General features: G+C 36.7%; 1 protein-coding gene across 1 annotated transcript; it reads right to left on the reverse strand.

Moving 5' to 3' along the window:
• Positions 1-290: 290 nt before the first annotated feature.
• On the reverse strand, positions 291-11,706 carry LOC101295828 (regulator of telomere elongation helicase 1-like). The gene is made up of 22 exons (XM_004302864.1): positions 11,605-11,706; positions 10,885-11,147; positions 10,035-10,183; positions 9,162-9,243; positions 8,874-9,021; positions 8,512-8,668; positions 7,937-8,214; positions 7,752-7,797; positions 7,350-7,491; positions 7,118-7,272; positions 6,238-6,329; positions 6,001-6,099; positions 5,841-5,909; positions 4,968-5,054; positions 3,992-4,051; positions 3,770-3,891; positions 3,092-3,149; positions 2,917-3,022; positions 2,571-2,638; positions 1,865-2,464; positions 1,007-1,152; positions 291-411 (listed from the first exon to the last, which is right to left on the reverse strand). Exons 1-22 carry the CDS (start codon positions 11,704-11,706, stop codon positions 303-305), a joined length of 3,138 nt encoding a protein of 1,045 aa, XP_004302912.1. The 3' UTR covers positions 291-302.
• Between the last annotated feature and the right edge of the window lie 4,212 nt (positions 11,707-15,918).

Genomic DNA, 15,918 nt, shown 5'->3' on the forward strand with positions numbered 1-15,918 from the left:
AGTTGCAAATTGCAATTGACTAATCTGTTTGTCTTTCACTCTTCTAACCAATCAAATATATTCATTTTGGTTTAATTGATTGTATGCAGTATAAACTATACAAATTATGAGCAAACTACCCATGTAACTAATTCAATTGTTTCTATTTGTTCAAAACTTACAATGAAGGTAAAGGGACTGGGGAGCCAGTAGAAACTATGATGCAAGTGTAAATGCTTTTGACCACTGAAGTTACAATTCCTGACAACCATAAGCTTTGCCTTCAAAAAGAGAACACATCACCTTTCATATCAGGGATCACCTCAAGAAAAACCGGCCTTGTTATCATGCATCTCACTCTGAGAAGATCCATTGGTTTGAAAATAGTGATCATACATGGAATGATACTTTGCAGGAATGAAGTACTTGAATCTGTTGACAATTGTGACAGAAATAATATAAGCCTCAAATATGAGATGTCAAACTCATAGTAGATATATATACAGCAGGGATGTGAAGCGGACGTCTGCACTCTGCTTAAAATGAGGACGTCCGTCCGTTCTCCACCCTCCGGCACCGGCGACAGCGCGCCTTCACTCTAGAAGACTCCAGCAGCGTCCCCAACCACTTTTCCTCCCTGGCGAGTCCGTTTTTTTCCAGTTTTCCGGCGAGATCGACTTTGTTTGAAGTTTTGGGTGATCTCGCCGGAAAACTGAAATGAACGGACTCGCCGGGGAGGGAAAGTGGTCAGGGACGCTGCTGGAGTCCTCTGGGGTGGAGGCGCGCCATCCTCGGCGCCGGACGGTGGCGAACAGAGGCTATACACGCACAATCTTGATATTTTTACTCTGCTTGTACAGCATCCACCTCGCCATCCATCGGATCAAAAGCATATTTTTAAGTTTCAGTGGATTACTTCTGTTTTTTTTAGTAGATTTTTATTAAACAAGCAGCAGCCATAATTGTCTGCTCACAAATAAGCAGGAGATCGTAACTAACATATATCAGGTTGGAAGGAGAGTATCACCTTTTAAGAAGGGGAAGCCTCTCTGGTCCACAAAACAATCTAGCAATTGATTGCAAAACTTCACTTATGTTCATTGCTTTGGACTTCAGTGCCTTCATCAAATTTACAAATTCTTTATACTCCAAAGCACTAAGTTTCTCTTTAACCTGTAAGGCACAAGGAAAACATCCAAATCACCAAGTTGTTCATATGAAACCTTAAACAGGAAAACTGTGTGATTGCAGAGAAGAAAGACTAAATACAACAAAGTACATGAGAACGGGTTTTAAAAGATGGAGGGATATTCAGGGATCGGGGGCAGTCATTTCAGGAAATATCCAGTAAGCAAATAGTGAACTGTTGACCTAAATGTCTCAAACTCAAGAAAGACGCTCTGAATAAGGAAACTCTTTATTTTGCTTTTCCTTGTACAAACAAGTATTCTGCATAAGGTACTTAAAGACCCTTCAATATCCTGTGACTCGTGCCGATATTCTTTTTTATTGTCAAATGGAAACCATAATAAGTATTCACAACAGTTTCAACTATTTCATCTGTAAAGTATTGAGATTAAAGAATAGTCTTAACACCAATCCTGAAGAAAGCAAAGGACGGAATTAAGCATACAATTCTTGCCAGGCAAGCCAACCGGTAAATGTAACAGAACTTGTTTAAAGCAATAAGCATGTCACCTTAAGCTTCTTTTTCTATTTCTGGCAAGAATTTTTTTTTTCTTTCTATTTCTGGCGAGAATAGTATAGATTTTATATGCATGAGATGGCATACCTTGTCCAGCTTTGTTCTCAATAAAACTCATTCAGAATAAAACCAAATAATAACTTGTAGCCAGCAATGAGAAAACATCATCAGAACCCTCACCTGAATAAGAAATTGAGATCCTCTCGTTTCCTCATCACCAGAAGGCACAGGATCATTATCTTTATGCAACAGTTTTGAACCACCTTGAGCATTTTGTGTACTTTCTCTATCAGATGACTTAGATCTATGTGAGCTCTCACTTCTGATTGAATTAAGGCCATGTGATTCGAAATCCATTGTATGAGATGAATGCTCAGGAGAATTGTTAATATGTTGCGCTGCATCATGCTCTGCACTTACTTTACACTTCTTTGCAGAACACAGTGTTATCATTTCTTCACTCCACTTCTCTTTTAACATTGATCCACCAGTAAGATCAATTATGTTTCTATCTTGATACTGCATACTGTCCCTCTTAAGGGTAAGATCAATTATGTTTCTATCTTGATACTGCATACTCTCTCTCTTAAGGGTAAGAGGCTTTTTCTCATTTCCTAATAGGGTACTTGAGCACTTCCATGACACAGACTGATCCTTGCAGCAAGTAACAGATGAGCGATTAGCAGGGACGATTTCACCCAACAGGCTTGACACCTTTTTCCTTCTAGCTTCAGGAAGAGGAGATAACTTTACAGGACAGTCTTGGCCCACTTGTGTATTCTGGAAGTACAATCACCAAGAAACAGACCACAAAAGAATTAGCTTACCACATTTTTACACAATAAATAATACGAATGGGTCACTGTGGTAATGATAGAAGAACTACCTCAGGGAAACATTTATCCAGATAAGATTTGTCTAAAGGTTGCTGAATTTGCGACTCACATATCTTTCCTGCCACTCATGCGAAACAAGTAAAGGAAATCATCATTGGCAGCACGATTAAAGGTGCTCAAATCATCATTGGATTTTTTAGACATTGTCAAGTATAATAAATACTTCAATGAGAAAATATTATATCACAAAGCAGATCGTTTATGAGACAAGCTTGGGGATTGCAGTCGAAGATTCCAATCATTAATGAAGTAAACAAGACAATGAGGAGCATGTAAGTAAGTTGTATACAGTTAAAGCCCTAGAGCTTCAGAAAACTCTAACTGCAGCAATCTTACCTTCTTTTTCAGTTGTTAATAGATTCAGTTTTGTAGGACCCCGAGCTTTTTCATCCCGGAAGAAACGGGTCAACGAAGAAACCACTTCCCCAAATTTGGAGTAGCACTGAAAAAGAGAATGTAAGTACAGACGTGTTTTAAAATAGATCAGAAGGCTACTGCAAACCAAAAGCACCTTGATATGAGGCCTTATCCAAAGAGATACTTGAGATTGACGATTTGGCTGTGCAAACCTGTCAACATTTAAATGAAAAAGTATGACATATTTATATAAAGAGGTGTCTGTATGCCTGTAATTTCACAAATCCAAATAAAGACAGACTCGAGTAGCAAATGTTTTAGTATAAGCTAGGGAGCCATATGTTTAAACTTTAAACCTAACCAGTACAAATGAGAAAATAAATAAAATAAAAATAATATTAATCAGAATATGAATATGCCCATGAATGTCGAATGTCATCCAAAAGACTTGGTCATGCATCAAATATATTTCTCTGTTGAAGTACAAAAAATCAAACCAAAAATTATTCAAGATCCACTATATCTATAAGTGGAACAACCCCTTAACAACATTGATTGAAGATTACCAAAAGAATATGGTACATTCAAATGTTAATAATATTCTACCTCCAGCTATAAGAAGTGCCTAAATTTTGTTGAAACTATCGAATTGGGAAAGTTAAGCAATGCTTCTGCAGTAGTCAGACATAACGCACTATGCTAAGTAAAGAAAGAATTATCAAGTAGAAGTTTATAGTTATTTTTGCTGTTTGAAAGAATTATCAAGTAGAAGTTTATAGTTATTTTTGCTGTTTTGTAGCGATGCTAGAGAGAGAGAGAGAGAGAGAGAGACCTTTCATCAAGAAAAATAATTGCTCCATAATCATGACGATGACGGATTACACGTCCAACAGCCTGATTCACAGCTCGTGATGCTTGTTGGTTGTACCAGTCTTCTCCAGTCAGAACTTGCACCTTCAGTGTTTTGGTAAATTACAAGGAAAGTTAGCAAAGTCAATGAGGATAAGCACTCAGTACCTTCACGGTGTCTCTTTACAAGCAATACGGGACATACCTTACATACTTTCTGTTGAGAACATGCCTGTTCATCTAAGTACTCACGTTTCAGACGAACCTGTTATATATTGCCATATCATATGTACAAAACAAAAAAAAGAACATAGAGCTACATAAGTAACATTGCCATATGCTGTAAACATAGAACCAAATTTATAGGGCATGTGCGAGATAATATCTTATAGGGCATGTGCGAGATATTATCTTCTAGATCATGTCAAGAACTATAACAGTTACCAAGAGACCACAGCAATGAATCAAAATAAAGAATGAGAGAGACTATGACAACTTAATATATCTAGATAAATATTAACCATTATTATGATACATACAAAGCATCACTTCAGAGCGGCTAGTGACCAACATTATAGAAGAAAGTGGATAGTCCCTCAAATTAACAGAAACCAGATTCCATAAATGATAGAAAGCACTGGTTTCCAAACTTCCTCCACCCCTTTACCCTTACAATCCTCGAGTATTCTTCTACTGTCTTCCATCAAAATGACCAAGAAAACTACTGGCAACATGGTGCTGATTGAATTAGCTTTCTTCCTTATATCAAGAATCAACACATTTTACAGTCGTGTATCTGATGTATAAGCATCAAGAATACTCATGATTCATGAACATCACAATTCAGACATAATTTCAGGTACATCAACACTGATTTAACACACCAATGCAGAAGACTCATATCCAATGTAATGTCTAAACATCAATAATAACATGATCATAATGACACATGATGTAGGTTCAGGTGAATGCACTTAGGTACTGATTAATTTTTCGTATTAGAAGTAGCAATTTTCATCAATGATAGAAGTCGAGAAAATTCAAATTCAATCAGAAACCATCAAAATGAGTTAAATTCAATATATATATCCGTCTCAACTGAAGTCCTAAAAAAGTGAGGACTTTGATGATAAATACAATTACAAGGCAATCTGAAGGAGAATCAGGGGAAAATTATAAACCTTAGGATCATTCCATGTGGCAAACGGCATACCAGTAACAATTACAGCTCTTCCAGCGTGATCGGCAAAATCTAATCCTTCACTCACCTGACAAATTTTTTCAAATCAATTATGTCCCTAGCTTCTGATGTCAGAGAAACAGTCTACAGCAGATGTATAAATAGAGAAAATTGTTCTTAGGTATTGAAATACTCGTTAATGTTAATGTAGCATTAATGTTAATGTAGGGATCTTAAACCAAGAAAAAAAAATCGTCTAATCAGCAGTAACGTCTACTTTTGTCTGCCACATAGACAGCCTAGATCAGCTAATTCTGGATGTTTCATTAATAGCAACATCATGCGTGTCAACACTATACAAGCTACAGTGACTATACAAGCTACAGTGAAGCTAATACCAAAATAGATATTCAGCAAAACATATGTATTGCTTCTGGAGTACAAATGATACCACACTCCAAGGCAGTTATTTTGTTATCAATATGAGTGCCAGGGCCCTTTCAAAAATATTAACAAATAAGCATGCCTTGTGCAATAAACCCGTTGTCTAGAAGTTTGCCTGTTTGGTTCTTTAGAGCATATCTGGTCTCCACTTCCCTCATGGGTATTCAGTAAAAAAAGAGTCCGCAACCCAACCCAAATCAATATCCAAAGGATTTTATCAAATACATCATATATTAAAGCATGACAAAGACATACATTTGAAGTGTTTTGATTTGTAGACACTTATAAAGTATAACCTAGGAGGCTTTGAACATCTGATTGAATGGAAGTCAAATGTACACACAAATATCTTGCAATCTTTTCCAATCAACAAATAAGCAGAAGTCTTCCACAGCCGAAGATGTGAATAGTTCAGAATATAGGCACATACCTTACCACGGCAAACGGCAAAAAATATTGCACCAGAAGCTGAGGTGTCCTTTAGCTTAGTCATATAGTCCTGCCAGAAAATAATCAGACGTCAGGACCATCTTGATATAACCATAAATAATGATAAAAACTGCTGATTCTTTGTTTGTCATGTCATTCACCTCAATTGATGAAAGAAATAATGAAGATTGTCTAGGTTCTACAACAGGTTTCTTGTGTTTGCATATTCTTTCCCATATTGTAGTTGAATTGGCCTGGCTCTGCATAAAGAGACCATAATCAGTTATACTCATGGGAACCTTTCTTGTAGTTTGTTATGTCTGGTAATAAATCTTCTCTTCCAAAAAAAATAAAAGGCAAACAATTTGGCCTCTTCACCCAAAGTATTGATTTCTTACCATATTCTTCCAGCACGCAATGCATTGATCCAAAAGGTAGTAAGAAGGAAAGAATACAAGCAATCCATCAGGTACAATTCGAGCAAAATTGACTGAAAAATCATAGTCAAGAGAATCAGACACATTTTGCAAATGATAATCAAATGTTCAGCCTACAGATTGGATAGCAGCAAGGTGGGATGGGTTTTGCCGTTTTGGTAGTTTTGTACTGTCTGAGAGAGAGAGAGAGGGACAAAGGCAGACATGAAATAATATGCAATCTGCAGTTCTGAACTAGATGTTGGTATATAGACATAGATGTGTGTGTGCATATATATAACTGGGAAGTGTCAGTCATTGGGAAGCAGGCTATGAAAATTGTGGTATTCAACATTTTTGAATCAGCCAGCAGAACCAGGGCAAAATGGTCTGTACTATAGCGACTATGACATGTTTGAGAAACTCAAAATTATGTTAGTGCAATAAAGCATAATTAAGCACCTCATCCAAATTATAATTCCGAAAAAAAAATAATTAAGCATTTGTTAGACTGCTAACTTTGGCATTATCGAAACGGGTGACGTCTAGATCAGTGGAAAGTAGCAGTTGGAAACAGACCATGCAAAGTTGTTGCATCAGCCAGCACCACCCAGGGGAAAATGGTCTGCTAATATGCACGACTATGACGTGTTTGAAAAAATTAAAGTTACATTAGTGCAATAAATTCAAACTAGCACTTCATCAGAACAATAAGTTTGAAAACAATTATTAAGCATTTCTTGGATGCTAACTTTGACATTTTATTGAAATGGGTGCTGTCCAGATCAGTGGCATCTTACGTATCAATTACAACTTTTTTTTCTTTATTTACTTTATTGTTACCAGTCAGTATGGTACATACCAATAGCATTTCCAAGATCCTGCTTATACTCAATTGAGTCACGTGTTCTATAAGAGGAGTTGAAAGAGCAACCGGAAGGGCCAGCTGGAACAACTCCAGCCCATATCTGATTCGGGGTGATAACATGAGGATTTTCCAGCCGCACAGGAAATTCTCTGACATTTTTATTGTGGAATTTAAGTCAGCCATAAGCATAGACAAATGAAAGATAAACAAAACAAAAATTACTTACAGTTTTAGCTCCTGTGCAAATGATTCTAAAGGAGATAGTGTGCCAGATGTCAATATAATAGAGCCCACATCCATCTTGGAGAATTCCTCCATTGCAATTCCAGGATGAAAGCACCACCAGCTGAGTGTCCTAGATGGCTTACCTGGAATCAACAAATAAAGAATATAATTGTCACTATATCCACATGTCATATATACTTTTGGTTGAACACATGTCATATATATGAAAACCTTAATGTGAGAGGTTCAATGGAGACTTATATTATTACACTAAGGGATTCAAAAGAAAACACATTTATAATGTAAGAGGACTGTACATGACAAACAGTGATACTCAATCTAATATTCTAAAAATATTACATGAAATATTCAATCCAACTATTAGAAAACAGATGTTCAGTACCCTTCAGACCATCTGTTGCACTTCCTTGAACTTCCTGTACGTGAACCTAAAATGAGCAGAAAAATGTTCATCATTCAGAAATGTAGTTCATTATTCTGAAATAACAAGGAAAATAAAGCTGGAAACATTACATCCTGCTAGAGTTCCCCAGTGATAATAACTAACACATCAATGTGCCAACTTACACGATACGATTTCGCATTGCTTATATCTCTGAAAACTGTATTCAAGATGTCACTAATGATCTCTAGCCGGCAGACATTACGTTTTGAATTCTGCTGGTTATCTTCCTCAATAAGTAGAGTAGCTTCCTCAATTATATTAATGATCATAGGGACAGTATCTGATGTGATGTTTAAATCGGCAAGTAGTTCATAGATATACGCTCCAGGCTTAGTGTATCCCAATTCCTTCGATTGAATAGGCACTTCAGAAATCCGCTTCTCAAGCTTCAAAAGAAGTGCTGCAAGATATGAATCACTTGTAAAAACCCATTGCCCAATGAATTTTTGCCGAAGAACACCACTTCCGTAGCAAGACCAAAAGATATAACAATAGCTTACTCTCACAAACTGTAATAAAAAGGACACTGTCAAAGAAACAAGGTGACCCAACTAGCAATACCAATGTAATATGATATAAACAGTTGAGTCCTCAACAAAATATCACTACTATGGTGACTGTTCATTGGCATAGTACTGACTGTAAAAAGCAAGTTCAATTAACATCAGATAATTATCGGTAGATCAAGTAGGTTTACCTCTAAGAATTGCAAAGTTATCTGGATTCTTTGATTTATCGGTTGATTCATCCCTTCTTTGTACGGAAAGGTCAATACAATTTTTCGCTTCAGAAATGCATGCTGTAAGAAGCCAAGATGGCAAGTCAAAAGAAGCTGCATCTGCACATATGCTTTCCTGCATTATTTTACACTGATGTTAACTTGTGTAAAGTTTCAAATCCTAATTTTGCATGAATATAAATTGAGTACTTTTTTGTTTTGAAGTTGCATCAGTTCTAAGAGTAGCCGAGAGAATAATTATATAGCATTCAGAGATTTACAGCCAACTTAAACAATTAGAGTTTATTTATCAAAAACTATCATTTCCATGTAATCCTTACCAGGTTGTGAGCTTCATCAAATATGAGAATGCTGTTTTTCCAATTAATTTGTAGTGATTTTCTAAACCCACGATCAATAAGATAGTTGTAGGGTGCAAAAAATATATCGACAATCTTATGAAGATCCCGGGATAAGTAATAAGGGCACCTGCAACCAAGAGGTAACAAGTAAATGGCAAGCTAAATCAACACTGAGAAACGAAAGCAAAGGTTTCAGAAGATAATAAAGGATGGGAGATGTATGCTATCATTTCAATGTGGTGAAAGAACACTGATAAAAGAACGTACGGCCCAGATTTTATTCCAATATTGACCAAATCCTCGATGTCAATAGGTTCATCTCCAAGATGAGAATTATTCTTCAAGTAATCTACAATAGAAGCACCAACATGCAAATTAGACTTCATTAAAATGTCCAGTACATCAAAAAGAAACTTGAGGAAAATGAAACAAGTTGCTCCAGTATGACACAAAAAAAGTATAAAATGCAGAACTTTCCTCTCATTCAACAAAGATCATACTGATCGAGAATCAAATAGTCATAACATTCTTAATACGTAGTATAGTCAGCTTATTTAGGACAACAACTCCATAACCCATAACTCATCTAAACATTAACTTCCAAAATTTCATTAACCATCCCAAGCAGATATTTAAGCCAGCCAATATATCCTAACAATTAAACTTATAGGATCACAAGTTTCAGGCAACTCATAAATACCCCAGCTCACCATCTGCAGTGCACATATGCACCAGGTGAGAATAATATGGCAAGTCCTACTACCCTCTCCACTCAGTAACTTAGTAGAGAACTTGGCATAGCACGACATCCAAACAATTATAACATATATAACCACAACATTCAGACACTTAATATCCGTGCTCACCATCCTCTATGCATCTAAAGCACCAGCTAACAATAAAATGGCATTACTAATCCAAATCAATAGTGTCAACAACAGTAGGAATGCTAAAGTTAGGCTAAATCATTCTCCGTTATGAACTGCAGTACTCAAAACCGTAATGATGAATAAAGAAACCTTCAAATGAGTAGAAAAGAAATCTATAATAGAAAGGGAAGTCATCCTGTCAATTCAATAGTTACTGTCCATGTGTTCGTCTATATATATATTTAACAAGCATAAAGTAATACAGACATACCATTAGTACGAGAATAATGTTTGCAGTGACGCTTTGTACGCTTTCTGCAGAGGAAATGGCAGGCGTTCGTCTGTGCTTTCCCACGGAGTAAACTCACGTCTTCATGAATGCATAGTTGCTCTCGAGACCCCAATACTACCATTTTTGGCCTACAGAATGTCAAATATTAGTTCAGTTTCAAATATTTTGAAGAATCAAAAGGAAAGCAGACATTAAACTCCAACTTGAAGAGCAATTCCTCTAATCAGTAATGAAGCAGCATCTTCATGTGTCATGACTCAAAACTAACTTCTAACAGCAAGTTGCAAAGACTATCACAAGTTCACAACTGTAGAGAACAATTTGGAAACCAGCAACAGCTCAACTGATTATCTAATCAATAGATTCCAGAGTAATATGTCATGTATAAGTAATTAATGAACCAAGGTTATTTCTGTTGGACAAGCGATCAATGTAGTTTTTAGGTACTGATCAAGAAGACAACTAAGTTGTGGTGTATATGCGGTACTGAAAATTATAGTCCTCCAGGGGTTCATATATTAGTTTAAATAATGCATGGTTCAAGGTCTGCAGAACATTGCCTTAAAAGCAGCAAAAGATATGCAACACAAACTATTCATATATGAAATGCAATGAACTAACATCTACAAAGAATGAGTACCATTGAAAGCCCAAAACAGCAATAAATGGTGTACACTGCAAACTACCAGTCCTTTTTGGTACAAAAAAAAATCACGAAAAGGCATATTGTACATTCGACAATGCAATAAATAATTCATAAAAGTAATGCTGGTAATATACTACAAAGTTTAACCATACTAAATGATTGCAGAACCACCCAATGACTGACCTATAAGAGCTTCGTTTCAACTCCTGAATTACTTGCCGGATCTGGCTGTGAGTGCGGGACGCATATATTATGGTAGGATGATCATTGGTCTGGGACTGGGACTGGGACAACGAACCACCTGATTTATCACCATTGATCAGACTCGTCTTCACATTAGGACCAGTTGAGAAAACCCCCAAGCTCTTCCTCCAAGCCAATGTGGCACAGAGAAGACAAAGGGTTTTCCCAGTCCCAGTCGGACTCTCCAGCAGTGCATTAGATCTCTGCATAATTGTATTACATAGACACAAATCAAAATGAGGCGAAACAATAGCAATCATAAACAACCCTCATATGTCTCAATGACAGAAATTTAAGTATGACCTGAAACAATAAAGATCACAAACAATGCACATACGTCTTATAAGCACTGAAAAACAATTGATTCATAAACTATTAGTCTGAGTCCAAAAACCCCAATTGTACACTGATGTGAACTTAAAAAATAGGCATACTCATCCTACAGAGTCACAATCATTATCCGATTACACGATTCGACTCCAAACCGGTACGCTACATACCCGAATGCTCATCTACATAAACACAACTTACAAAACACCAAACTGAACATATCACAACACCCCCCAAAAAAATTGAACTAAGAAAAGTTGGTTCCTTTTTTTTTTTTTTTACAAAAGCTAACAATACAACCTTATGGGTTTCAAAAAATGAAAGTCTTACTTGCTGGAGAGACTGGATGACTTTCTCCATGTAAACGAGCTGGCAATCGTAGGCCTCGAATGGGAAATCGACATCGATGCCTCTGATATCGTAAGTCGGCATCTGATGGTGGAACAAAGGAGAGAGCTTTGTTGCTGATTGAATGAGAATTAGGGGGATGATGTCAAATCTGCAAAACCCTAATTTCTATGGGGGGAGGAGATTTGGGGGAATAGAGACTCTAAGACTGCGCATTTTCCCGCCATATCGCTCTGTAAATACTTTTCTTCTCCTTTTTTCTTTGCGCAAAACACACGTGTAATTACTTATGGCCATTTAAATGACGGATAAATATTTTAGTTTTTTTTTTTTAACGAAAGACGTAAAACTTTATTGATCAATAACCGTGGGAACATGAAACACAATTTGCCTAGTACTATTTGGTCTATTGGCATCGGTCTCCCTTTGTAACTTTGTAAGTGAGAGGTCGTAAGTTTGACTCACGTTAGACTCGTTATAGCATTTTTCAGTTATTTGTATGATCCTAAAAAAAAATAACACAACTCACCATACGTGACCAATAGTGTACTCTAAAGTTGGAGACACCACCGATGTACCATTCACGTCGATTTATGTCTCCCAATGACCAGAAGAAGCAGCAATGCTCTCATAGAACCCGACACACTCACCCTACAACGCCTCCGCACTCCTAGAACCCGAAAGAACAATTGGGCTAGAATCAGCAAAAAACACAGTACCTTTCTTCATCCCAAAACTCCTCTTTTCGTGTTTCTTTGGTCTGGTGGTCACACCAAGCGTCCATAGTTTCATATCTTCAAGTTTCAGATGGTTCTTAGATCCGACTAGCCTGTCAACTTTACGTTTATTTGCCGGCGACACCCTAATTTTGCCGTCCTCATGAGGCAGAGCAAGCTCAGCCACAAATGGGAGCTCGAAAGGTACCACATACCCCACAAGAGCAGTCTCAGACCTAACCCACTTCCCCAAACCACCCAAAGCCAACACTGCATCTCGTTTCACCCTAGAGAGCAAAGCAGGAGCTGTGATCTCTTGAATAATTGGCACCGAAATCGATGCAGGCGTTGCAAGTGGTAATGGAGACCAAAAAATTTCAATGTTCAAAGCAAGTTCTGAAGCTGAGATCCCTCGAATGGAGAATGAGAACCCTAAAGTTGGCAACACAGGTTTGAACAAATTAGTGTAATCCACAACAAGCCCCTTGCCTTTGTCAACTCCAAGGGGGAGAAGATCATTGCCCTAACTAAAAAACCCTAACCCTAGACTGTGAAGAACAAGGGTTAGAGTTAGAAACCCTAGGTTTGGTAGACGTTGCAGACACCATCTGAAACGCACCAGAAGTTGCACCAGACCCAAAACCAAATGAGAAACCACCACCATTTTGCGCTTGAGGACTGTCTCTTAGAACTTGAACCTGCAACAAGTCTGGTGGACCACCGTAGCCTGTAGCAGCATGTTCCAAAAGTCCACACACATGACAAAACCCTATTGTCCTCTCATAGTTGAAAGAGAGGAGAGCAGTAACCTTATCGGAACCAAATTCATAGATAATATGAGGAAGCGTCTCGTGAATTGGATCTAAAATACTATGGATTACCTTCATTTTTGCATGAGTGCTTTTGCGAATTCCAATTTTGTCAACCTGCTCAACCGTTCCTCCTCCTTGGTGAAGCGGAAAATGAAGGAATCACCGTGTACCCATATTTGAAGCTGATTTTGGAGATCTCAGACGGAAGTCAAGGTTTCGTTAACAGCCCTAGCCTCTAGCTTACGTCATTTCAGAGAAAACAAATGTCTTACCGCAAAGTGATGTAGCGAGACCATCGCAGCCCCGACCATAGCCAAAGAAACCCTTCTTGTTTCCCCTAATGATGATAGCAATACCAAAACGTGAATACAAATATTAAAATAAAAAATATGACAACTCACAAAATCATTATTTGTTGTATCACCAACTTATACTGTATAACACCTAACAAAATAAAATAAAAAGTGTAGTTTTTTATATTATTATGAAAGTAAGCTCATGTTTCTTAGCTAAAGCTTCTCAGATTTAGTGCAACATTGAATTAGGATATAGTCATACAACAACTCAAATTGACAAGTAAAACTATATATATCTTGATCTACAATCTCAGGTGATTAAAAGAGTATTCAATGCACAATAATATGATCATCATTACACCTTCATCATCCCTTCATTTCTGCATCATCATCTCCGGGCACATCATACGGCTTGGCAGTGGTGTTAACACTCAACTTCAAATTCAATCCCATAAAGGCTTGGTGTCTTCACCTTTCTTCTTGTAGATCCCAAAAACCATGACTACAATGAATCCAACAATTGTCATGATAAGATTTAATATGAACAATACCAAGTCATTCTTTTCAAATGCATATAAACTTCATACTAAAACATTGAAAGCAAACAATGAGGAATGAAGAGAGTTACAGCCTCTTCAAAAAAATTTATCATGTTCTTTTCATATGCATAGTAACTCCATACTAAAACGTTGAAAGCAACAATTGTCATGATAAGCTTCGTGCACCGCCATGGCTCTCTACCTTCGACAAACACATGTTCTCTTAAGGAAATTCATATATTTCACCAACTTTCTTTTCTAAGCGATTTTATGTGTTTTAGGAAAGGGGATGCCTAATATATATCAATTGCAGTTTTTTTTTCTAGTCACTTAATTGAGTATCATTTGTTACATTTCTCAACCTCATCCGAACGTCCAGACTATCGAGATTGGTAGTGGTGCATGGCTACGAAGGTTATAGACAAAGGGAATACTTATGTAAGTATGAAATAGTCAAATTTCTATATATTATCCTACCATGTTCTTCATCTTTTAGTGTATAAAGCAAGATACTAAAATATGTTATTTGTATAATTAAATACATTTTACCCCCCGAACTATATGCGTGTCTTCAATTTCATACCAAAATATCAAATTTTTGCATTCAAATACCTCAAATTTTCACCGTTTATCGTTTTCATACCCGGGGTTAATTCCTCTGTTAACAAAAAAAATGGTTAACTGTTTATGTGGCAGTTAATATATCAGGTGACCATTAAGTACTTATATGGCATTTACACGTGGAAAATAAATTATAAACAAATGATTAGAACATACAATTTTTTTTCCTGAGAATGAAAACAAACAATGATTGAAAAAAAAAAACAATTAAAAATAAGAATGAAAGAAATATAACTCAGATCCTCATTCCTAATATGAAGTTATGATCCAAAAGCTCTTATCTCATCATTCTCCTTAACGCACACTCAAACCTACAACCAGTGGCGGAGCCAGGATGACGATGTCACATGGGCTAATTGTAGCATACAAAAAAAATTTCGACGATGCGAGAAATTTTGGTTAATTAATAAAGGAGTAAAAGGACACACATACATCGGGGGGACATAGTAAGCCTTACTCTTAAACGCATAAATAAAAACTAACTAAACTTTACTCTACGAGGCCCCAAAGCTTCAAATCACTAATCACCACCTCATTGTCAACCGCTTTAGCAAGTTCATTTTCAATGTGAAGCACTATGCAATCATCAAGAAAACTATTCTTTATCTTATTTCTAAGTTTGTTTTTGATAATATTCATGGATGAAAAAGCTCTCTCAGTGGTTGCAGTAGAAAACAGAAAAGTTAACACCAAACAAAGCAACCTATAGATCATAGGATAGAAGTCTGATTTTCTTCTTTGAACAAGTTTCCGACACAAATCAGATATAGAATCTAAGGTGTGAAATACTATGTCCTGAGTCATATCTTTCTTATAATAAGCACTCAAATTCCAAAGTAAGAAGGTCATCTTGCACAAAATCTTGAGAATAAAAGCTCTTATTAAAAAAGAGTACCTTTTGAGTTTTAAACAAGCTAAAATTATCATGAGGATCCAAAGTGGAAGTGAGCTTAAGGAGTTCACAAGATCTGTCATTGAACCTCTTATTTAGCTCACTTAATTGAAAGTCAAGTACAACATTGAATACCTCTACACGAAAGTGGTGCTCATGTGTGATAAAATTCTTTTGTTGACCCGGACGACTAGTACCATCCAACCAACGAGAACTCATATCAGGCATATCAATATCATACGTCTCACATATTAATGCAAGAACCATAACAAAATCATCCCAACCATCATCTCTCATGTCTTGAAGAAGTTCTTTTGTATGATCAACAAACTTCATTGTTTCTCCAATGTCAATGGTTTTCTGTTGTACTACTTGACAAAGAACTTCTGTGACTTTCATGACTCTATGCATCAAAATCAG

Source organism: Fragaria vesca, linkage group LG6, assembly GCF_000184155.1.
Source record: "Fragaria vesca subsp. vesca linkage group LG6, FraVesHawaii_1.0, whole genome shotgun sequence".
NCBI lineage: Eukaryota > Viridiplantae > Streptophyta > Magnoliopsida > Rosales > Rosaceae > Fragaria > Fragaria vesca.